We start from the raw sequence: 25,302 nt of genomic DNA on the forward strand, positions 1-25,302 counted from the left end.
CTTTGCATAATTAACCATATGTCTTACAGTTAAAGGAAACCATTTTAAATCTTATCTGAAGTGAGATGAAGTATAAACTATATTACTTCCTATTATTTTAAAATTGTTATTTTAAAATTTTATACATAGCAAAAATGGACCTTTTGAATATACAGTTCTAATACATGTACGGTTTCATGTAACCATCACCATAGTCAGGATACAGAACAGTTCTACCACCCAAAAAGGCCTTCTTGCTGTCCTTTCAGTGAAACCCTTCCCTCACCCCAGCTCTTCTCTATTCCTATAGCTTTACCTTTTCCAGAATGTCCTATAAATGGAACTGGAAAGTATGTCACCTTTTGAGTCTAGCTTCCTTCACTTAGCATGTCACTGAGATTCATTCATGTAGCTGCATGTATCATTGTCTCATTCCTTTTTACTGCTGAGTAGCATTCCATTAATAGTTGTACCAAAGTTTATACATTCGGTTATTCAAGGACATTCAGGTTATTTCCAGTGTTCACTAATCATGAGTAAAAACTGCTATACACACTCATTTGCAGGTTTTTGTGTAAACATATGTTTTCATTTCCCCTGAGTAAATAGCTAAGAGTGGGACTGCTGGGTCATACGGCAAGTATATGTTTAACTTTATTAGAAGTTGCCTGACTGTTTTCCAGAGTGGCTATACCATTTTGCATTGCCATTAGTAACATATGAGAGTTCTAGATGCTTCTCGTCCTTGCCAGCATTTGGTATTGATTTTTTTTTCCCTTTTTACCCATTCTATTAGGTGTATAGTGGTTTCTCATCAGTTTTAATTTGCATTTTCCTGATGAGAATCTTTTTATGTGCTCATTTACCATCTCTATATTACTTTTTGTGAAGTGTCTCTTCAAATTATTCCACCAATTTTCAAAAATTGGGTTGTTGTTTTCCTACTGTTAAGTCCTGAGAATTCTTTTTATAATCCTGATGCAAGGTCTTAAAATTTTTTTGTCTGTAGCTTTTTTCATTCTTTTAACAGTCTTTTACAGAGCAAAGGTTTTTCATTTTGTAGAAGTACAATTTATCCAGTTTTTTAAATGGACTGTGCTTTTAATGTTATATCGATGAACACTTTGCCTAAGTCAAAGTCATGAAGATTTTCTTGTAAGTTTTTCTTTTTCAGAGATAGGGTCTTGCTCTGTTGTTCGGGCTAGAGTGCAGAGGTGTGATCATGGCTCACTACAGCTATGATCACTCTTTATTATTTTCTTCCTTCTGCTTGTTTTTATGTTCATTTGCTTCTCTTTTTCTTTTTGAGATGGAGTCTCGCCATTTCGCCCAGGCTGGATTCAAGCTCCTGGGCCAAAGATTCTCCCACCTCAGGCTCCTGAGTAACTGGGACTATAGGCACGCCACCGCACTCAGCTTGCTCCTCTTTTTCTAAGATAGTTTCTCAAGACAGAAGCTTGGAATATTTATTTGAGAATTTCTCCTCCAAATATAAGCAGTGGATGCTGTAAGTTTCTTTCTGATAGAAAGAATATAATTTTTAAGCCAGGCACAGTGGCATGCACTCATAGTCCCAGGGAGCTCAGGAGGCTGAGGGTTGCTTAAGGCCAGAAGTTCAATCCCAGCCTGGGCAACATAATGAGACCCCATCTTTTTTTTTAGAAAAATAATATAATAGAAATTTTAAGACCAGTAAGTTCCCTTTTATCAGAAAAGTAAATTGAGATGAAGTAGAATAAATAGCCGGAAACTCAGACATAATCTTTTCATCTTAAAATGAAATGAAATCAATTGAACTAGTTTACATTCACCTCTAGTTACATTAAACTAGTTACATTCAAACAAGTTACATATCAAACACTCATTGTTTGATAGAGTGTGAAAAGAGGTGCTAGAGCCTTGGACACAAGAGAAGCAACCCCAGTCACTTTTAGGAAAATCATGTTAAAGCCCAGAGGAAAGTTATCAAGTTGGAATCCTTACATGTGGTTCTCCATCTCATCACATTCCGGGAAAGAATTCCCAGTCATTATGGGGTATGTTCCAGGACCATGGAAAAAGGCAGCAATTTGTGTTTTTTAACCTTGGCTGGTAATGCTGTCCCTTTATGATCTCCACTCGGGTTGGCCAGGCCCAGTTCATCCCGACTGGGGTATAACATAACTGATGAATTTAATTTAACAACTGACAATTATTGAGCACCTACTGTGTGTCAGGTGCTGAGATAAGACAATTGATAGGCTTTGTTTGCCTCTCCTTCTAAGGGCCAGTATTAACAAATTGCCTATTGGCCAGGATGATTACACCTGGGGATTTGAGTTCATGGGCTTTTTCCTGGAAGCTCCCTATCTGTTTGCCTTCTCTAGTAGAGATCACTTAGAAGGAAGAAGTGGCCATTACCATACAGCTGTAGCTGTCGAAGAGTTTGGTATTTATTCCATCTATCTCCTTACAGAGACGCAATCAGAGGAAAGTGAGCATCTACCCTCCCTTGCAGTGCTGTTGGTGTTGCTACTTAAAAATGAAAGCTAAGAAAATTAAAGTCACTCACAAACAGAAGAATAAATATAGATCAGTATTTCTCTTGTGCTAGAACTGGCAGGATCAGGAGGGTGGAAGTCAGGGATTTCCAGGAGTTCAAACAATCAACAAAATCATAAAGGTGAATAATTTTGATTATGTGAAAATGAAAAATGTGTATGTTAGGCGCCATTTAAAAAACTAAAAGACAAATGACAAACTAGGAAAGATGGCAAAGGGTTGATAACCTTATAATATGAAAAGTTTCTACAAAACAATAAGAAAAAGATGAGGTGCTAGTACAAAACTGGGCGAAGCATACAGACAAATCACTAATGAAGAAATAGAAATGATCAGTAATCTTTGTATTACTCATAAAAATGAAAATCAAATAGATTCTTTTTCTTTCCTATCAAATTGGCTGAGATAGAAAAAATAGTACCCTTTGTTGTCAAAAGTGAGGTAAGATAAGCATTAAAAATATTTTAATATAATTCATATATAGTAAAATCCATCCTTTTCAAATTCAGTGAATTTTAGTATATTCATGAAGTTGTGCAACTATCACCACGATCTAATTTCAGAATATTTTTATCATCCCCAAAAGAAATTCCATACCCATTGGCAGTTACTGCCCATTTTACCCTTCCCCTGGCCCCTGGCAACCACTAGTCTACTTTTGTTTGTATGGATTTGCCTATCTTGAGTATTTCATACAAATGGAATCATAGTATGTAGACTTTTATATCTGTCTTTCACTTAATGTTTTCAAGGTTCATCTATGTTGCATCTTGCATTAGTACTTCATTCCTTTTTATGCAGAAATAATATTCCACTGTGTAGATAATACCAGATTTTCTTTATTCACCAGTTGATGGACCTTTGGGTTGTTTCCACTTTTTGGCTATTATGAATAATGCTGTCATGAACGCTCATGTACAGATTTTTGTTTGAACAGATGTTTTAGATTTTCTTGTGCATTATTTGGGAGTGGAATTGCTGGATGATACACTAACTCTGTGTTTAACTTTGAGGAAATGCAGACTGTTTTCCAAAGTAGCTATCCCATTTTACATTCCCACCTGCAATAAGGGTTCCAATTTATTTACATATTTGTCAGCACTTGTTATTGTCTGCCTTTTTGGCTATAGCCATCTTAATGGGCATGTAGTGGTAACTCCTTACGGTTTTAATTTGCATTTTCCTAAGAACTAATTATGTTGACTGTCTCTTCAATCCCTATGGGCTATTTGTATATCCTCTTTGGAGAAATGTCTATTCAAGTTCTTTGCCTTTTTTTTTTTTTTTTTCTTTTCTTGAGATGGAGTTTCACTCTTGTTGCCCAGGCTGGAGTGCAATGGCATGATCTTGGCTCACTACAACCTCCGCCTCCCAGGTTCAAGCAATTCTCCTGCCTCAGCCTCCCGAGTAGCTGGGATTACAGGCTCCGACCACCATGCCTGGCTAATTTTTTGTATTTTTAGTAGAGATGGAGTTTCATCATGTTGGCCAGGCTGGTCTTGAACCCCTGACCTCAGGTGATCCACCTGCCTTGGCCTCCCAAAGTGCTGGGATTACAGATGTGAGCCACTGCGCTCAGCCTCTTTGCCCATTTTTAATTGTGTTATTTATCTTTTTACTGTTGAGTTGTAAGCATTTTTTATATATTCTAGATACTAGACCCTTATTAAATATGATTTGCAAATACTTTTCCCATTCTGTGGGCTTTTAAGTTTTTTGATAATTTCCTTTGATGCAGAAGTTTTTTGTTTTTTTTTTTTTAGGGTACAGCAACTCATTTTGACTTTATTTTTTTATTATACTTTAAGTTCTAGGGTACATGTGCACAACGTGCAGGTTTGTTACATATGTATACATGTGCCATGTTGGTGTGCTGCACCCATTAACTTGTCATTTACATTAGGTATATCTCCTAATGCTATCCCTCCCCCCTACTCCAACCCCATGACAGGCCCCGGTGTGTGATGTTCCTCTTCCTGTGTCCAAGTGTTCTCATTGTTCAATTCCCACCTATGAGTGAGAACATGCGGTGTCTGGTTTTCTGTCCTTGCGATAGTTTGCTGAGAATGATGGTTTCCAGCTTCATCCATGTCCCTACAAAGGACATGAACTCATCCTTTTTTATGGCTGCATAGTATTCCATGGGGTATATGTGCCACATTTTCTTAATCCAGTCTATCATTGATGGACATTTGGGTTGGTTCCAAGTCTTTGCTATTGTGAATAGTGCCACAATAAACATACGTGTGCATGTGTCTTTATAGCAGCATGATTTATAATCCTTTGAGTATATCCCCAGTAATGGGTTGGCTGGATCAAATGGTATTTCTAGTTCTAGATCCTTGAGGAATCGCCACACTGTCTTCCACAATGGTTGAACTAGTTTACAGTCCCACCAACAGTGTAAAAGCATTTCTATTTCTCCACATCCTCTCCAACACCTGTTGTTTCCTGACTTCTTAATGATCGCCATTCTAACTGGTGTGAGATGGTATCTCATTGTGGTTTTGATTTGCATTTCTCTGATGGCCAGTGATGATGAGCATTTTTTCATGTGTCTGTTGGCTGCATAAATGTCTTCTTTTGAAAAGTGTCTGTTCATATCCTTTGCCCACTTTTTGATGGGGTTGTTTGTTTTTTTCTTGTAAATTTGTTTGAGTTCTTTGTAGATTCTGGATATTAGCCCCTTGTCAGATGAGTAGATTGCAAAAATTGTCTCCCATTTTGTAGGTTGCCTGTTCACTCTGTTGGTAGTTTCTTTTGCTGGATGCACAAGTTTTTAATTTTTATATGAAGTCCAATTTATTTTTTTTCAGAGCCCCCCTTAAGAAAGATTTTTTTCAGATTTTTTTCTTTTGTTGCTTGTACTTTTGATACCATATATAAGAATCCATTGTCAAATCCAAGGTTTAAAAACTTACTCCTGTGTTTTATTTCTTTTTCCTTCCTTCCTTCCTTCCTTCCTTCCTTCCTTCCTTTTTTTAGACAAGGTCTTACTCTGTTGCCCAGACTGAAATGCAGAGTGGCACAATCATAGCTCACTGCAGCCTCTAACTCCTGGGCTCAAGTGATCCTCCTACCGCAGCCTCCCAGGTAGCCTGGACTACAGGCACATGGCAGCATCCCTGCCTAATTTTTTCATTTTTATTTTTTGTAGAGACAGGGGTCTCACTGCGTTACTCAGGGTGGTCTTGAACCCCTGGGCTCAAGACATTCTCCCACCTCAGCCTCCCAAAGTGCTGGGATTACAGGCATGAGCCACTGTGCCTGGGCAACTCCTGTGTTTTTCTAAGATTTTTTGATTTTAGCTCTTGTACTTAGGTTATTGGGTTATTGATCCATTTTAATTCTTATATACAGTGTGAGGTAAATGTGTGTGGTATTACATATGTGTGTGTGTATATCCATATATATATGTTTTTTGGTCATAGTTCCTGATTTATACAACTCCCATAGCCCTTGTTACAGACTTTTGTCATAATGCTGGCTATCTGAGGCTTCAGGAAACAATCTCTCCAGATCTCCTTTCACCTTCCCCAAGGCAGGACTCTAATCTTACTCTGCCTTTCTGATTGTGGGTCAGAAGACCCTCCCCAGAGAGGGTCCTGCCACATACTCTGAGGGAAGGAATGCTGACTTCAAAAATTTTCCTTCCGATAGCTGAACACAGGGAGGTTCCTGGAAGGTGCCTGGCCACCCTAGGCACCTCTTCCTCTGTAACCCTTGCAGTATCCTTTGTAATAAGCCATTAAACATGTTGTCTGGAGTTCAGTGAGCTGCTCCAGCAAATTAATTGAACTCAAAGGGGGGGGTCATGGGAACCCTAACTTGAAACCTGTTGGTGAGAAGTTCTGGAGGCCCGGACTTGTAACTGGTGTCTGGAGTAGGAGACAGCCTTGGGGACTAAGCCCTCATCCTGTGGAATCTGACACTATCTCCAGGCATATAGCATCAGAACTGAACTGGAAGATGCTCAGCTAGTATCCGCTGCTTGGTGCCTGGGGATAAACCCTCACACATTTGGTCACAGAAGTCTTCTATGTTGATGATTATTGTGGTGGTGTGAGAGTAGAGGAAAAACAGTTTGTGAGAGTTTTTCCAAAAGAGCGTCCAACTTAGTTTTGTTTTCTGTTTTGTTTTTGTTTGTTTTTAGTATGTGGAAATCCAGTTGTCACATCACCATTTGTTAAAACAAAAAACAAAAAACAAAAAAAAAACCTGTTCTTTTCCTACTGAATAGACTTGGCACCCTTGTCAAGAATCAACTGGCCATAGATGTATGGGTTTACTTATCAACTCTCAGTTCCTTTCCACTGGTCTATGTGTCTTTCCTTATGCCAATACTACACTGTTTTGATTACTCTAGCTTTTAGTAAGTTTTGAAATCCAGAAGAGTGAGACTGGGTGCAGTGGCTCACGCCTGTAATACTAGCACTTTGGGAGGCTGAGGCCAGAAGTTCAAGGCTATATTGAGCCTACCACTGCACTCCAGCCTTGGTCTTTGTGCTGGTTAATACTGAGTGTTAACTTGATTGGATTGAAGGATACAAAGTATTGATCCTGGGTGTGTCTGTGAGGGTATTGCTGAAAGAGATTAACATTAAGTCTGGTGGGCACAATCTAATCAGCTGCCAGCGAATATAAGCAGGCAGAAAAACATGAAAGGAGAGACTGGCCTAGCCTCCCAGCAGCCTACATCTTTCTCCCGTGCTGGGTGCTTCCTGCCCTCGAACATTAGACTCCAATTTCTTCAGTTTCGAGACTTGGACTAGCTCTCCTTGCTCCTCAAGCTTGCAGACAGCCTATTGTGGGAACTTGTGATTGTGTAAGTTAATACTGAATAAGCTTATATATATATATATATCTCCTATTAGTTCTGTCCCTCTAGAGAAACCTGACTAGTATAGATTTTAGTACCCGGAGTGGTTCCAGAGGAACAGAATATTAAGGATGCAGTTCTTTCGTTGGTTTTGGGGTTTCTGGAGTTGGCTACTTAATATGATTAGACCCAAAAATGCTAAGGACTCTACTTCTAATAGTATGGAGAACACTGATAGTCCTTGGTGTGAACTGTTTAGAGAGTTATGCAAAATAAATGCATTTGACACTCCTGATTCATCACTCATGAGAGGCAAGGAGTTTAGTGACTCTATACATTGTTCCTTTGACCATATGTGGAGAACCAAGGAACATAATGAAGCTGGTTGGTTGCTCCTAAGTTAAGTGGACAAAGTAGTGAAAGAAAATGAACTCAGGGATTCTGTCTCTCAGCTTCAGAAGCAGATACTGAGCCTCAAATCTGCCAAGATTGCCCTGAGTGAGAGTCTTATCTCCTGTAGAGAAAGAGCTGAAATTGTGGAAAAACAGACACAAGCTCTCATCATGCGAGTGGCTGACCTGCAACAAAAGGTGCGTGCACAGCTTTGCCAGGTGTCTACCGTTAAAATAAGGGCATTGATTGGAAAAGAATGGGACCCTACAACTTGGAATGGGGATGTGTAGGAGGACCTTGATGAAACTGGGGACACTGAATTTGTAAACTCTGATGAACCTTTCTTTTGCCAGAAGGAACAGATTCCCCATACCCAGTAGTGGCAACATCCCCTCCCTGATCCATGCTGCCATCAGCCTTTCCACCTTTGTCTGAGGAGATAAATCCTGCACTGCCTGACGCAACAGTGATGGCCTCCCCTGAGACAGTTGCCAGGCAAGGTAATGTTGATTCTCCTCAGAAGCCACCCCCAACAACCTTGTTTGCTTCTAGACCAAAGTCCTGCCAGGGACCTCTGGCCAGCCCCTAGAGGTGAGGTTGAGAGTGTGACCCATAAGGAGGTGCGCTACACTCAAAAATAACTGTTTGAGTTCTCTAATTTATATAAACAGAAATCTGGAGAACAGGCATGGGAATGGATATTAAGGGTGTGGGATAATGGTGGAAATAACATAGAGTTGGATCAGGCTGAATTTATTGATTTGGGCCCATGAAGTAGGGACTCTGCTTTTAATGTTGCAGCTTGGAGAGTTAAAAAAAAAAGGTTATAATAGTTTATTTGCTCGGTTAGCTGAATTATGGATTAAAAGATGGCCCACTGTGAGCCAGCTGGAAATGCCTGATCTCCCTTGGGTTAATATAGAGGAAGGGATCCAAAGGCTTAGGGAGATTGGGATGGTGAACTGGATTAGTCACTTTAGACTGACTCATCTTCTATATACCCTTGATGAATGCCTTGGAAAATAGATTTGTGAGGGGAGTACCTGCATCTTTGAAGAGCCGTGTAATTGCTCTTCTCTGTATGTCAGATCTAACAGTGGCAACTGCAGTCACTCACCTACAAAATTTAAATACAATGGGAATAATTGGATCCTGAGGTGGCAGGAGCCAAGTGGTAGCACTCAACCGTCAAAAGCAAGGTGGACGTAGCTACCATAATGGACAGTAGAGGCAAAGCAGCAATCAGAATAGTCTGACTCATGTAGAGCTCTGGCATTGGCTAATTAATCACGATGTTCCTAGAAGTGAAATTGATAGGAAGCCTACTGCATTCCTACTTAATTTATACAAGCAGAAAACATCTGGGTCAAATGGACAAAAGACTAATTTGAATTATAAAAACAGAGAATCATGGCTTTTCAATTAATTTCCAGACTTGAGCCAGTTTGCAGACCCAGAACCCCTTGAATGAAGTGGAGTCTGGGTCCCCTTGAGGAAGGACCCCACTACAGCACCAACAATTTATGCAGTGAATCTTTCTCCCATCCTTCCCCAAGGAGACCTCTGGCCTTTTACCAGGGTAACTGTGCACTGGGGAAAGGGAAATGACATTTCAGGGACTACTGGACACTGCCTCTGAGCCGATACTGATTCCAGGAGACCCAAAACATCATTGTGGTCCTCCAGTTAAAGTATGGACTTATGGAGTTCAGGTAACTAATGGAGTTTTAGCTCAGGACTTACAGCGGGTTCAGTGGGTCCCTGGACTCATCCTGTGGTCATTTCCCCAGTGCCAGAATGCATAATTGGCATAAACATACTTAGCAGCTGGCAGAACCCCCACATTAGCTCCCTGACTGGTAGGGTGAAGGCTGTTATGGTGGGAAAGGCCAAATGGAAGCCACTAGAGCTGCCTCTACCTAGAAAAATATTAAATCATAAATAATATCGCATCCCTGGAGGGACTGCAGAGATTAGTGCCACCATCAAGGACTTAAAAGATGCAGGGATAGGGCTGGCTGGGCATGGTGGCTCACGCCTGTAATCCCAGCACTTTGGGAGGCCGAGGCGGGCAGATCACGAGGTCAAGAGATCGAGACCATCCTGGGCAACATGGTGAAACCCCGTCTCTACTAAAAATACAAAAAAAAATTAGCTGGACATGGTGGTGCACGCCTATAGTCCCAGCTACTCAGGAGGCTGAGGCAGGAGAACTGCTTGAACCTGGGAGGCAGAGGTTGCAGTGAGCCGAGATCATGCCACTGCACTCCAGCCTGGCGACAGAGTGAGACTCTGTCTCAAAAAAAAAAAAAAAAAAAAAAGAAGAAAGATGCAGGGGTGGTGAGTCCCACCACATTCCCATTCAACTTCCCCATTTGGCCTGTGCAGAAGATGGATGGATCTTGGAGCATGACAGTGGATTATTGTAAGCTTAACCAAGTGGTGACTCCATTGCAGCTGCTGTACCAGATATGGTTTCATTGCTTGAGCAAATTAACACATCTCCTGGTACCTGGTATGCAGCCACTGACTTGGCAAATGCCTTTTTCTCCATTCCTGTCCACAAGGCCCACCAGAAGCAATCTGCCATCAGCTGGCAAGGTTACCAATATACCTTTACTGTCCTACCTCAGGGGTATATCAACTCTGCGGCTTTGTGTCATAGTCTTATTCAGAGAGACCTTGATTGCTTTTTGCTTTGGCAAGATATCACACTGGTCCATTATATTGATGACGTTATGCTGATTGGACCTAGCGAGCAAGAAGTAGCAAACACACTGGACTTATTGGTGAGACATTTGCATGCAAGAGGATGGGAAATAAATCCAACTAAAATTCAGGGACCTTCTACCTCAGTAAAATTTCCTGGGGTTCGGTGGTATGGGGCCTGTCGAGATATTCCTTCTAAGGTGAAGCAAGATATTCCTTCTAAGGTGAAGGAAGATATTCCTTCTAAGGTGAAGGGGCCTTTGGCCCCTCCTACAACCAAGAAAGAGACACAATGCCTGGTGTCACAAGGCCTATTTGGATTTTCGAGGCAACACATTCTTCATTTGGGTGTGTTACTCCAGCCCATTTATCGAGTGACCTGAAAGGCGGCTGATTTTGAGCAGGGTCCAGAACAGGAGAAGGCTCTACCACAGGTCCAAGCTGCTGTGCAAGCTGCTCTGCCACTTGGGCCATATGACCCAGCAGATCCAATGGTGCTTGAGGTGTCAGTGGCAGATAGGGATGCCGTTTGGAGCCTTTGGCGGCCCCCATAGATGAATCACAGTGGAGGCCTCTAGGATTTTGGAGCAAGGCCCTGCCATCTTCTGCAGATAACTGCTTTCCTCTTGAGACAGCTCTTGGCCTGTTACTGGGCTTTGGTGGAAACTAAACATTTGACTATGGGTCATCAAGTCACCATGCAACCTGAACTGCCTATCATGAACTGAGTGCTTTCTGACCCATCTAGCCATAAGGTGGGTTGTGCACAGCAGCCTTCCATCATCAAATGGAAGTGGTCTATATGTGATCAGGCTCAAGCAGGTTCTGAAGGCACAAATAAGTTACATGAGGAAGTGGCTCAAATGCCCATGGTCTCCACTCCTGCCACCTTGCCTTCTCTCCCCCAGCCTGCACCGATGGCCTCCTGGGGAGTTTCCTGTGATCAGTTGACAGACTAAGAGAAGACTAGGGCCTGGTTCACTGATGGTTCTACACGATATGCAGGCATCACCCAAAAGTGGACAGCTGCAGCACTACAGCCCCTTTCCAGGACATCCCTGAAGGACAGCAGTGAAGGGAAATCTTCCCAGTGGGCAGAACTTCAAGCAGTGCACCTGGTGGTACACTTTGCATAGAAGGAGAAATGGCCAGATGTGTGATTATACACTGATTCATGGGTTGTAGCCAATGGTTTGGCTGGATGGTCAGGGACTTGGAAGAAGCACCCAATGCTTCTGCCAGGACTACCATCCATGGACTCATGGAATGCCTTATCCGCCATCATGTTATTCCACACGGCATTGCCTCTGACCAAGGCACTCACTTTATGGCTAAAGAAGTGTGGCAGTGGGCTCATACTCATGGAATTCACTGGTCTTACCATCTTCTCCATCATCCTGAAGCAGCTGAATTGATAGAATGGTAGAATGGCCTTTTGAAGTCACAATTACAAAATCAACTAGGTGACAATACTTTGCAGGGCTGGGGCAAAGTTCTCCAGAAGGCTGTGTATACTCTGAATCAGTGTCCAATACATGGTACTTTTCCCCCCATAGCCAGGATTCATGGGTCCAGGAATCAAGGGGTGGAAGTGGAAGTGGTACCACTCACCATCACCCCTAGCAATCCACTAGCAAAATTATTGCTTCCTGTTCTTGTGACATTACGTTCTGCTGGCCTAGAGGTCTTAGTTCCAGAGGGAGGAATGCTGCCACAAGGAGACACAACAATGATCCTGTTAAACTGGAAGTTAAGATTGCCACCTGGACACTTTGTGCTCCTCCTACCTTTAAGTCAACTGGCTAAGAATGGAGTCACAGTGTTGGCTGGGTGATTGACCCGGACTCTCAAGACAAAATCAGTCTACTCCACAATGGAGGTAAGTAAGAGTATGCATGGAATGCAGGAGATCCATGAGGGCGTGTCTTAGTATTACCATGCCCTCTGATTAAGGTCAATGGGAAACTACAATAGCCCAACCCAGCCAGGACTACAAATGGCCCAGACCCTTCAGGAATGAAAGTTTGGATCACTCCATCAGGAAAAAAAACCACGACCTGCCGAGGTGCTTGCTGAAGGCAAAGGGAATACAGAATGGGTAGTAGAAGAAGGTAGTCATCAATACCAGCTATGACCACGTGACCAGCTGCAGAAATGGACTGTAATTGTCATGAGTATTTTCTCCTTTTGTTAAAAACATGTTTGTGCATGTATACGTTTGTACTAAGAAATGTCTTCATTTTATTTCCTTTTTCCTTTATCATGTGACATAAGATTTATTGACTTCATGTCAGCATTTAAGTATTAACTTTATATTATAGTATTCGGGTTGGGGATTGGTGCATTTCTGGTTGTACAAAGGATAGTTGTATTATGTTAGGTGTAATTATGACCTTATTATTGTCTTTATTTGAAGATTACGTATAATCTCAGGAAATGTATATGGGTTCAAATTGACAAGGGGTGGTTGAAATGGTTAATACTGAGTGTCAACTTGATTGGATTGAAGGATACAAAGTATTGATCCTGGGTGTGTCTGTGAGGGTGTTGCCAAAGGAGATTAACATTTGAGTCAGTGGGCTGGGGAAGGCAGATCCACCCTTAATCTGGTGGGCACCATCTAATCAGCTGCCAGTGAATATAAAGCAGACAGAAAAACATGAAAAGGAGAGACTGGCCTAGCCTCCCAGCCTACATCTTTCTCCTGTGCTGGGTGCTTCCTGCCCTTGAACATCACACTCCAAGTTCTTCATTGTTGAGACTTGGACTGGCTCTCCTTGCTCCTCAAGCTTGTAGACAGCCTATTGTGGGACCTTGTGATCATGTAAGTTAATACTGAATAAACTCCCCTTTATATACATATATATATATATATATATATATATTCCTACTATATATATAATCCTACTAATATATATATTATATATCCTATTAATTCTGTCCCTCTAGAGAGAACCCTGACTAATATATCATTAGGGTGAGACCCTGTCTCAAAAAAAAAAAAAGAAGAAGAAAAGAGAGTCCTTTGATTTTGCTCTATTTTTTCAGGATCTTTTTGGCTATTCTGAACTCCTTACAATATTGTATGAATTTAAGGATTGTCTTTTCCATTTCTGCAAAAAGTTTTGATAGGATTGTGTTGCATCTGTAGATTGCTTTGAGTACTATTAACATTTTAACCTTAATAACAATAAGTCTTCCTATGATTACAGGATATATTTCCATTTATTCAAGTCTTTTAAAAAATTTCTTAAAGCAATACTTTTATCTCCTTGGTTAAATTTATTCCTAGGTATTTTATTCTTTTGGATGCTATTATAAATATAATTGTTTCCTTGATTTCCTTTTTGCTGTGTTCATTGCTAGTGTATAGAAACACTGATTTTGGCTTGTTGATCTTATACCCTACAACTTAGCTAAATTTGTTTATTGCTCTAGTTTTTTTTGGTGGGGGTGGTGAAGGGGGTGGATTCTTTTTTTTAATATAAATAGGATCATATAATTATGAATAGAGATACTTTTACTTTCTTTCCAATTTGGATGCCTTTTATTTCATTTTAGTGCCTAATTGATCAGTCTACAACTTTTAGTACAGTGTTGAATAGCCGTGGTGAAAATGGGCATCCTTGTCTTGTTGCTGATGTTTAGGGGAAAGCTTTCATTACTTTTATCTTTGAATATGATGTTGGCTCTGGGTTTTTCATAAATATACTTTATTATGTTGAGGAATTTCACTTCTATTCCTAGTTTTCTGAGTTTTTTTTTTTTTTTAAATCATGAAAGCATGTTGGATTTTGTCATGCCTTTTCAGCATCAATTGTGGGATCATGTATGCAATTCTTTACTTTTTCTGTTAATGATGTGTGTTGGCATTGATTGATTTTCTAATGCTGAACTACCTTTGTATTCCTGGGATAAATCCCACTTGGCCATGGTGTATAATCCATTCAGTATGCTGTTGAATCTGTTCGCTAGTATTTTGTTGAGGATTTTTGGTCTATCAACTATTCATACTACCCTACTTGAGGCTACACTGTTGGCCATTCATTCCTTTGATAGTTGTTATTGTTGACTCCTTTCTTCCCAAACTACTCTTGGTGTTTCTGAGGCAGTATGCGCTCCTGTTTTTTTTTCTCATTTCTAGGCATTTCTGTGCCTACACTGTAGATTTGTCCTCTGTTCATCCTTTAAGTGTTAGTATATCTCAGGGATCCTTATGAGCCTTTGAGTGATCCCATCCACATCCAAACTTTTATTTTTATTTTTTGTAGAGATGGAGTCTTGCTATGTTGCCCAGGCTTGCTTCAAACTAGTGGCCTCAAGCAATCCTCCTACCTCAGCCTGCCAGAGTGCTAGGATTACAGGGGTGAGCCACCTTGCCAGTTCCACACCCAAACTTTTTTTTTTTTTGAGATGGAGTTTTGCCCTGTCGCCCAGGGTGGAGTGCAATGGTGCGATCTTGGCTCACTGCAACCTCCACCTCCCAGGGTCCAAATGATTCTCCTGCCTCAGCCTTTTGAGTAGCTGGGATTACAGGCACCCGATACCATGCCCAGCTAATTTTTGTATTTTTAGTAGAGACAGGGTTCACCATGTTGGCCAGGGTGGTCTCGAACTCCTGACCTCGTGATCTGCCTGCCTCAGCTTCCTAAAGTGCTGGGATTACAGGCATGAGCCACCGTGCCCGGCCCCAAACTTTTATATATTAGTAACTCCCAAGTCACTGTCTCTGGATAAGGCCACTTCTCTGATCTACATGTGGAGCCACCCTCTGAACAGCTCCATTGCATTGTCCCACGGGTATCCCAACACCCAACAGAACTCACAAGTCTTTCATGTTTGGGCCTCTGTTTACCTGTCCAGAGACTATCAAAGTTGTTCAGAGCCATTTCAATCTTAAGGAAAGAATGCTTTGCATTCAGTTCAAATCTGGGTTATGGCTGGGCACAGTGGCTCATGCCTGCAATCCCTGCACTTTGGAAGGCCAAGGAGAGAGGATTGCTTGAGACCAGGACTTTGAGACCATCCTGGACAACATAGCAAGGCCTCAATTGTATAAAAAATTTTAAACATTAGCCAGGCATGGTGGCTGGCTCTCACCTGTAGTCCCAGCTACTCTGGAAGCTAAGGGGAGGATTGCCTGCCCCAGAGGTCGAGGCTGCAGTGAGCTATGATGGCACCATTGCACTCCATCCTGGGCAATAGAGCAAGACCCTGTGTCAAAATAAATACATACAAATAATAAAAATAAAAACAAATCCGAGTTATGCTGGCTTCTAGCTCTGTGTACTAGAGCGCATTCCTTAGCTTCTTGTTTCTCTGTTGCCTCATTTGTAAAGTGGGAATGATAATACTTGGTATTAGGATTAATGTGATCCATATCAAGTTCTAAATGAACTGCAGCTCTTTAGTGATAGTATTGGTCAGACCCGAGGGGATACTGTGCAAAGGGGTGGAAAGTAATACCAAGCTGACCATTGTTTCTGCCGACCCTGACTTTCGTGCTTTCACCCAGTTTCTGGTGGAGAACCTGATTGACAGAAACCAGATTAAAACTGGAGCCTTACTCTAATAACCCTACTGGGTTTAATCTGCAGATTTATCTTTATAGCAAAATCTTTTTATTGTTTTAATAATTAAGATCCCTTTGGCTGGTGATCCAAATTGGATGTTATTCTGCTGTATAGAAAACAGTATTTATTAATGTGTTTTTATACTTGATGCTTGTCTAAAGATGATCATCCACTGATTTTCACTTAAATAATTGTGCTTTTCTATACCCTCTGTCTCTGTGCTTAAAATCTTGGCTTTACCATTCATGAAAAAGAATGGAAAATATATCCATTAAGAATCAGATAAGAATTCGTTAAAAGAGAAAGCTTGGAAATCTCTATATTTAAGTACTTTTTAACAGTGCTGTGAAATGATTAATTGCTTTGTTTTAAATATTGCTAAGACACCATAAATTAAATATTTATACATCCTTTTTATATTTAAAAATAGATTCAACAATTATTAAAGCTATTAATACCTGAACTCCTAATCAAAATCAAAGAAATTTTTAGTTTGAATAAGGCAATGGGATGGAAAATTTGCTGTGTTTTTAAGGCTCCCTTTAAGCTTAAAAACTAGGTGCCTAATTTGTGACTTTTTTGCTAACTTCACTTTTAAAATGACTTAAAAATTACTTACGCTTTATTTTTCTTTCAAATCTTTTTCTCCCAATCTTTTAAAATAAGGAAAGGTGCCTCCGTGTTGGGTATTATAATTGTATTCACGTTTTTGCAACTCCATTCAAAAAAGTACGTATTTTGTAAGCTCACCTGGACAGGTGGACTTGATGAAGGGGATGGCTCTGAGATGCCGGTTTTCAGCCACAGGCCCTTCAGCGCTTAAAAAGTTAGAGACAGGGTAGGTTTCTGGCCGAAGCCCGGGAGCCGAGTCCTCAGGAAGCCGCAGGGGCCTCGAGGGAGCGGACTGGGCCAACTGGCCCTAGAGGTCCGGCAGCACAGGCTCCGCCCGCAGGGGCGGTGCCCGACCCGGCTTCCCCAGAGCCCGCCCTCCGCGCCGGGCGCCCCCGCGGCCTCCGCGGCAACTGCTCCCGGTGATGCAAACCCTCACTTCCCGCATCCACTTCCTCACAGAGCCCGCGGAGCCGGCGGGAGCCGCGCGCGCCGCCCAGCCGTGCGTCATGGGCAACATCCAGAAGAAGCTGACTGGCAAAGCCGAAGGCGGCAAGCGGCCGGCAAGGGGCGCGCCGCGGCGGGGCCAGACCCCGGAGGCCGGCGCGGACAAGCGGAGCCCACGGCGGGCCTCTGCGGCGGCGGCGGCGGCGGGCGGCGGCGCCACCGGGCATCCGGGCGGCGGGCAGGGCGCGGAGAACCCTGCCGGCCTGAAGAGCCAGGGCAACGAGCTGTTCCGAAGCGGGCAGTTCGCCGAGGCGGCCGGCAAGTACTCGGCGGCAATCGCGCTCCTGGAGCCTGCAGGTAGGTGCGCCGCGCCCCGCCGCTTCCCGGGCCCCTCGCGCTGCGGTTCACCCGACCCCCGGGGGCCCCGTGGGAGAGGCGCTGCCGCCTCCTGAGTGATAGGCGCCGGCATCGCTGCATTCCTCCCAGGTGACAAAGAGCGCCGTGCCACCTGACCTCAGTGAGCAGCACCTTGGAATGCGGGCATGTTCCCGGCCAGGCACGTTTGCCTCCGTCCCTGCCGGGTTTTCCCTTGGTGGCTGTTGCGGGTAGCAGCTCCGTGGAGTTCTGCATTATCAGTCTGCAGGACTGCAGTGCCACCCCACCGGAGACCTCGGCCGTCTTGTAATTCTGGTGAACTGTGATCTTGCTAATGGATTTTAACTGTATTTAATTAAATGTGATTTTTAGGAAGTGAAATTGCAGATGATCTAAGTATCTTATATTCAAATAGAGCAGCATGTTACCTAAAAGAAGGAAACTGCAGTGGCTGCATTCAAGATTGTAACAGGTAAACTGCACGTTTTCAGGTTTGTCAAGAGATTGTTATAATTTCATTATGGTGAATGCAATATCCAAGATGCTAAATTTTCTGCCTAAGGATCTAATTTCTTAAGAGCTTTATGGTATGTTAATTGATTGATGCATAAAAATCATAAATTATCTTACGTATATGAAGAGAGTTATAGAAGATTGTGCAAACTTTTTTCATTTCCACTGCTACCGCCCTAATTCGTGCTCTTTTCATATCACTCCTAGACTACTGGAGAAGCCTGATAACTAATTCCAATCCACTGCGGCATCAGAATAACTTTCCTGAAACATTATTTTGTTCAGATTGTTTCCAACAGGCCTTTAATGGCTCAGTATTGGCTTCGAAATAACTGTAAACTTCTCTGTCACTACACTGCCTCCAAGCAAGTTTCTCCTTCCGTTTGGTCTACTGGACCACTTGCTTACTCTCGCCCACCTTGTTCTCTGAGCCCTTGCCCATGTTGCCCCTAATGGTGGTAATGCCCTTTGCACATCTTAGCTTCTGAAGTTCTTGCTCAGCTACCCCTTCTCTCTACCTTCTTGGGTGCCCTAGACTTCCTGGTCATCTGCAGGCCTGTAACACCTACACTGACACTCGGTCACACCTCTAAGTACTGTTACCCACTGAAGGGGGTTTAAACACATCGAGGTTAGGAACCATGTCTTTTCTTTTTTAATAGACAAATAATCACTGTACATATTTATGGGGTACCGAGTGATGCTTCGATATATATGATGTGGCCAGGCACAGTGGCTCACGCCTGTAATCCCAGCATTTTGGGAGGCCAAGGTGGGTGGATTGCTTGAGGTCAGTTTGAGACAGTCCTGGCCAACATGATGAAAGCTAGTCTCTACTAAAAATACAAAAATTAGCTGGGCGTGGTGGCATACCCTTGTAGTCTCAGCTACTCGGGAGGCTGAAGCAGGAAAATTGCTTGAACCTGGGAGGCAGATGTTGCAGTGAGCAGAGATGCCACCACTGCAGTCCAGCCTGGGCAACAGACAAGAGACTCTGTAAACTTTACTCATATATATATATATATATATATGAAACTATGTATCATTGTTAACTATAGTCATCCTACAGTGCTATAGAACACTAGAACATGTGCCTCCTATCTAGCTGTAATTTTATATCCTTTAACAAATCTCTGCCTGTCCCCCACTTCCCCCTACCCTTTCCAGCCTCTGCTGTCCTCTGAGGAACCCTGTCTTATACAGCTTCATACCCCTCGAAGCATAATAGTCACCCGTGGTACTCAATAAGTTACCTGCCTGGATGGTAAATAGCTACATAAATAAAACATTGTTTTCCACCATTAAGTAATAAGAAGCCCTTTGGCAAGAAGCTACTATTACTACATCTAAAAAAGAAGAAGTCATGTCCTAGTTTGACTAACACAGCTCTGGCTTACTCCTGTTGTCTCATATAACACTCTCAGAAACTCTAGTTTGAACAGTAAATTATGTGGACACTGTTTATAAGGTGAGTAATGTATTATTGTTTTCATTGGCTGTATCAGTTTATTTAGTTTTTTTGTTTTGTTTTGTTTTGTTTTTGAGACAGAGTCTCGCTCTGTTGCCCAGGCGCCATCTCGGCTCACTGCAAGCTCCGCCTCCTGGGTTCACCCCATTCTCCTGCCTCAGCCTGGAGAGTAGCTGGGACTGCAGGTGCCCGCCACCACGCCCGGCTAATTTTTTGTATTTTTAGTAGAGACGGGGTTTCACAGTGTTAGCCAGAATGGCCTTGATCTCCTGACCTCGTGATCCACCCGCCTCGGCCTCCCAAAGTGCTGGGATTACAGGCGTGAGCCACCGCGCCCGGCCCAGTTTATTGATATGGGTAAAGCTTGCTAGTATCTGTGCCTAAGTTTAAAAAGAAGGCCTTGAGGCACTTGAATTTTTTTGCCAGTTTTACATATTTAAATTTGAAGTGAATAATACTTATATTCTCTTTGGCCTGACATCAGACCGCATCCTCAGTTGTGCTGGCTCACACTCGCTAATCATTACATTTTTCAGGATTTTGTGAGCTGGTTGATGTCAAGTTGATATTTTGAAATCTGCCATGGTGGGATACCATTTAATACCATGAAATGAGCAAATGCCACAAATCTGGGCTTCCCACCCCTCCTTTTTTCTTTACCCAGAGAGCCAGTTGTTAAGGGCTTTTACCAGTGCTCTTAACTAACAGACCAGACCATGTGAATTTGTTGGATACCAAGCCCGTGGTGATTTGCAGCCAACATCCTTTCAGCTCAAGTGTCTGTTTCTAATACATTACCTTTCAGACTCGTTTTAGGCCTTTCCACAGTGAGGGAGGTCAGGACACTTTAGTTAAAACTTGAGACCCCTAACGTTAGAGCTGCTGCAAAAGAGTGGATTTGTGTTGTCCTTATCTGAGATCCTCTAAGGTGATTAACATTTACTGGCTAAAATTGGCTGTGTTTCAGTGTAGACAGAGGAGAAAGTCAAGTATGGGACTCCAGCCATGGTGTCCAGGGAGGCTAGAGTGGGGGCTTGTCCAAGGGGAGGGCAGGAGATGGCTCACCGGAGAGGGAAGTGGGCGTCGGTTTAGGTAGGTTGTGCTAACCTTAAGAGCTGTTTTCTAGGCAAGGAACCTGGCCTTGCTGGTTGGTGCTGACCTCCGTAGAGACCGACCTACTCAGATGTTTTCTTTGATAGCTGGCCTACCAGTCCCAGTGTAAGAGAAATGGAGATGAGGCCCAGCAGGGGGTGATTTTACACTAAAGCAGTGATTCTCAATCTTGTTTTAATGCCAGAGAAGCCACTCTGTGCTTTTGTGAACATCTTTTCAGCTCAAGTGACTATATTCAAACAGATTGCATACATGTTAAAGGGAGTTTTTGTGTTTTCGTTTTGTTTTGTTTTAGTTTTTCAGTTAATTATCTTTGCTCTTTGGAGAGTTCCATGAGTTCTTTTTTTTTTTTTTTTTTTTTGAGACTGAGTCTTGCTCTGTCCCCCAGGCTGGAGTGCAGTGGCGCAATCTCGGCTCATTGCAACCTCCGCCTCCCAGGTTCAAGTGATTCTCCTGCCTCAGCCTCCCGAGTAGCTGGGATTACAGGCACTCACCACCGCACCTGGCTAATTTTTCATATTTTTTGTAGAGAAGGGGTTTCACCATGCTGCAGGCCAAGCTGGTCTTGAATTCCTGACCTCAAGTGATCCACCTGGTTTGGCCTCCCAAAGTGCTGGGATTACAGGGATGAGCCACTGTGCCTGGCCCAAAAGTTCTTATCACCAGATAAGTGGTATCAGGAGGCAAACACTGAGAAAGAAAAACAGGCAAAATTTAAAATAAGAGGAGAAAATTTTACCTATGAAAATAATTTTTAGATGTATTCTGGGAAAAACTAACATTTGATTTTAAATGTCTTTACCTCTGAGGAGCATTGGTTGTTTTCCAGGGGTGTGTTTGGAGAGTGGCCATTTGGAGTGCAGGGTGGGGGTTGCGGGGGTGTTGAAGATCTTGAAGGTCTCTAAGCCTGGCCTCTCCCCTCACCACAGCATCTCCATGACTGTCTTTTAGACCTCCAGGTGAAACATGAAAAGGGGTTATGATGCTTCAGTTTGAAAGCCATCATTTTACAACTTTTAAAATACTCGTAATTGTTTATAAGCTAAAATATTTCACTTTTCTCATCTATCAGAACCTTTTTGGTTTATCTAAACCACACCAAAAATCTTTTGGTGACTTTCCATTGAGGACATTTCAACAGACTAAATACAAATGAATGTTGCCTAGTAATTCTCTCCTTTTTCGTTTTTCTTTTCTTTTCTTTTTTTTTTTTTTTGAGACAGAGTCTCACTCTGTCACCCAGGTTGGAGTGCAATGGCACGATCTCTGCTCACTGCAGCCTCTGCCTCCTGGGTTCAAGTGATTCTTGTACCTCAGCCTCCCAAGTAGCTGGGATTACAGGTGTGCACCACCTAACCCAGCTAATTTTTGTATTTTTTTTTAGTAGAAACAGGGTTTTGCCATGTTGGCCAGGCTAGTCTTGAACTCCTGGCCTCAAGTGGTCTGCCAACCTTGGCCTCCCAAAGTTCTGGGATTACATACAGGCTTGAGCCACCGTGCCTGGCCAGTTCTCTGCTTTTTCTTATCTTTGCTACTCTCACAGTCTTGAAATTGGAAGATTTTTTAGGGTCTTAACTGTGTTACCTTGAATAGACAGCCTCTTTTGTAAGCTCTGCTTCAAAAGTTCTCTGTGCTTATTTTTATACATGGGTGGTTTTTTTCCTTAATGGAATTTCCATTCATAAGTTCATATTCATTTTCAGGATTGTGGTTAAAGAAAAAAATTTACTGGGCAGAAAGTGCTAAAAATTAATACAGCATCTCATCAGTTTTAGATCCCAAGCTTGGCTTAAGGCCATCTTGAATAGATAAATGGCACCTCGGTCATTGGAAGTCTTCTGTGAAGTGAAGGTAGTCACATGGTTGTGACTCTGCTCATAGAGTTAATATTACCTAAACATTAAACTAAGCTAAATTTAAGGCAGTGGTACAGGTGACAGATCCTGATGCCCACAGATCTATTGTCTAGTGTTGAAATATGTTTACTTGATTTTAATTTTATATTTTAAATAACATTTACTGTTTTAAAAAACCACTTACCTATTATAGAAAACTTAAGAAAAAACTAGCACAGCACAAAGACTATCATTAAAATCACTCACAATCCTAACACCTAGGCAGAGTGAAATTGGTTATTTTTTCAGAGAAGTGAAGCAGATTAGGTTTAACAGCATTTCTAGAGTAACTTCTATGATACGCCAGAAGGGCTCCCACAAGTGCAGCTGAGTATCTGTATGATGTGGTCTGAGTGGCAAATGACTCAAGAGTTCCTTCATTTGCAGTGTTTGTATGTGTACTGCGGTAGGCAGAGTGTAGGCTTTTGAGGGCTCACAGAGAAGTTTGCTGAGTGCCTCTCATGACCCAGGTGATCTAGGACTGGGAATATAGTGGTGCTCAGGACAGGCAATGCCAATTGCCTTCCCGAAGCTCACATTAGAAAGAACTGACCTGTGGGCACGTCACTCCTCATGTTTCTGTTTCTTCACCCACATAATGAACATATTAATATTTACCTGACAGGTTTGTTGTGAGATTAGATGGGGAAGTCTACAGTGACTAGCACATAGCAGATACTCGGTCAATGTTTCCTCATTGCTGAATCATTGTAGACAGGAATAGACAGCAGATTTCTAAGAGTATTGGAAAAACAGCAAGTTAAAGAAAGCAGCCCTTGCTCATGCTTTCCTGGAAAGTTAAATACTTGATATATTAACTGCTTATAGCATGAGTTGAAAGAATAAATCCACAATCAATGTGGACAGTCTGGTGCAGATGTTAGTTAGGTTATATAGAAAGGAGGCTCTTCATAGGATCTCTGCATGGAGGACTTTGCAGCTTCTGTTGATTTTGTTAAAACCAAGAGTACTATAGTTTTCATTCATAAATACAGATTTGTGATTCTTTAACCAAAGGCTCTGCGCTGCCTTTTGACTTAACATATTTTCAGTTTACCATGGGATTATTGGGACATAACCATATTGTAAATCGAGGATTATATGTACAGTTTTTTTATTGTTTTACTTCAGAATATAATGAAGTACGTTAAATGCTGAAGTAGCTTTAAACACTTCAAACAAAACCAAAAAACACAACCATGAGATACATCTTTAGTGATATTGGAAACACTTCATAGACTAAAACGTGCAAGATGAAAATTCATAACTTAGAAGAAATCATTGTAGGTTTAGTTCCTTGATTCCCCTTTGGTCTGTTTTTGAAGCCCTTTTGCAGCAAGTGAATCATAATGAACTAATAAGTTTTAGAGTGCCGATTTTCAAAATGTGATGCAACTTTTATGGTTCTGTACTTTATTATTAAATACATAGGTGCAAATAAGAATTTTCATTTTAATCTGTCAACGACAATCTGTTGAAACCCTGCTGTGTGCCTTGTGCCATGCTGCTCTGTTAGGGGACTGGGGAGGCCAGGGCATGCTGCCAGGGAGCTCCCGGCTCAGTGGGAAAGAGTAAATGCAGAGCGCTTTGCTACTGGTTTAAAAGAAAGGAACACAAATATGATTGCTTTCTTACTCTGGGTTTGCCTTTCTGGCATGTTGCCTGGTTCCCAAGACGAGGTCTCGGATGTGTACATTTTTGAGAGTTCAGTACTGCAGTATCTATTCAGTGAAGTATAAACGAAAGAGCATTTTTCAAAACAAATGGTATGTAATATTTTTGTCTTCTTTAGGGCTCTGGAACTTCATCCATTCTCTATGAAACCTCTTCTGAGGCGGGCGATGGCCTATGAAACTCTAGAGCAGTATGGGAAAGCTTATGTGGATTATAAAACAGTGTTGCAGATAGACTGTGGACTCCAGCTAGCAAATGACAGTGTTAACAGGTAATTAATCTGAGGCAGCTACCTAAAATCTAGTTGTTTTATACTGTTTTTCCCTTCCCCTCCTTCAAGAACATGTCAAAATATAGATGTGTTCTCAGTTACTTTTATCACCTGAATGATTGCCTTCTTTTATTCCATCAAATGGTTCTCTCCCTTAACTTAATTTCTGACTCTCCCTTAATTCATTCTGACTTGTCCTCTAATGCCTTTGTATTTGTTTTCTGATCCATTTATTACTGTTCAATCAGTATTTTTTTTTGGTCTTAGTAACCCAGGATATAACTCATATGTGCTGCTTAAATATATGTGGTGATAAGAGGGTATTTACATAGATATCATAAAATCAGTACTAGTAGCTGGGTGCGGTGGCTGATGCCTGTAATCCTAGCACTTTGGGAGGCCAAGGCGGGTGGATCACTTGAGGTCAGGAGTTCGAGACCAGCCTGGCCAACATGGCGAAACCCCATCTCAACTAAAAATACAAAAATTAGCCAGGTGTGGTGGCGGGCGCCTGTAATCCCAGCTACTCAGGAGGCTGAGGCAGGAGAATTGCTTGAACCCAGGCTGCAGAGATTGCGGTGAGCTGAGATCATACCACTGCACTCCAGCCTGGACAACAGAGCAAGATTCCATCTCAAAAAAAAAAAATTAAAATTAAATAAATAAATCAGTGCTAGCTATAGAATAAGATCCAAAAATGTGGTGAAAACTGCTGTGTTGAATCCTCTCCTCCCACAGGATTTGCAGGTGTTCATTGGCACCATATCTGTAAGTGGAAACATATCTCTTGTTTCTCCTGAGGAGAATGGATGTCTTCATGAGCCTGCCAGATATTTCTGTTATATGCCCTTGTAAATAGACACTTATCTAGGATGAATAGTAATTTATAATGGCGAAATAGCAAAGAATTTGGATCTAATTTA

At 42.1% G+C, this 25,302-nt stretch overlaps 2 protein-coding genes across 7 annotated transcripts in view; one reads left to right on the forward strand and one right to left on the reverse strand.

The window, feature by feature from the left end:
- The window catches only part of SPAG1 (sperm associated antigen 1), an 84,303-nt gene that overhangs the window by 37,780 nt on the left and 21,221 nt on the right, over positions 1-25,302 (forward strand). Inside the window, exons 11-13 of the mRNA XM_057303063.2 lie at positions 17,086-17,427; positions 17,818-17,917; positions 24,227-24,379. Coding sequence (XP_057159046.2) covers positions 17,086-17,427; positions 17,818-17,917; positions 24,227-24,379 — 595 coding nt within the window. The remainder of the gene's footprint in view (positions 1-17,085; positions 17,428-17,817; positions 17,918-24,226; positions 24,380-25,302) is intronic.
- Positions 1-25,302, reverse strand: part of RNF19A (ring finger protein 19A, RBR E3 ubiquitin protein ligase) — a 118,200-nt gene that overhangs the window by 4,116 nt on the left and 88,782 nt on the right. For 2 of the 6 annotated variants that reach the window (XR_010112995.1, XR_010112996.1), the window contains exons 12-14: positions 23,053-23,169; positions 21,342-21,492; positions 19,098-21,229 (exon numbers count right to left, since the gene is read on the reverse strand). Coding sequence is in view for 1 of the 6 variants with exons in the window: in XM_055116788.2 (XP_054972763.2) it covers positions 23,118-23,169 (52 nt within the window). In the remaining 5 variants the exon portion in view is untranslated. Of the gene's footprint in view, positions 1-19,095; positions 21,230-21,341; positions 21,493-23,052; positions 23,170-25,302 lie in introns of those variants that run through there. The other 4 variants (XR_010112997.1, XR_010112994.1, XR_010112993.1 and 1 more) reach the window with 3 other exon arrangements.

The sequence above is a fragment of the Pan paniscus genome, chromosome 7 (assembly GCF_029289425.2).
Source record: "Pan paniscus chromosome 7, NHGRI_mPanPan1-v2.0_pri, whole genome shotgun sequence".
NCBI classification, from domain to species: Eukaryota; Metazoa; Chordata; class Mammalia; order Primates; family Hominidae; genus Pan; species Pan paniscus.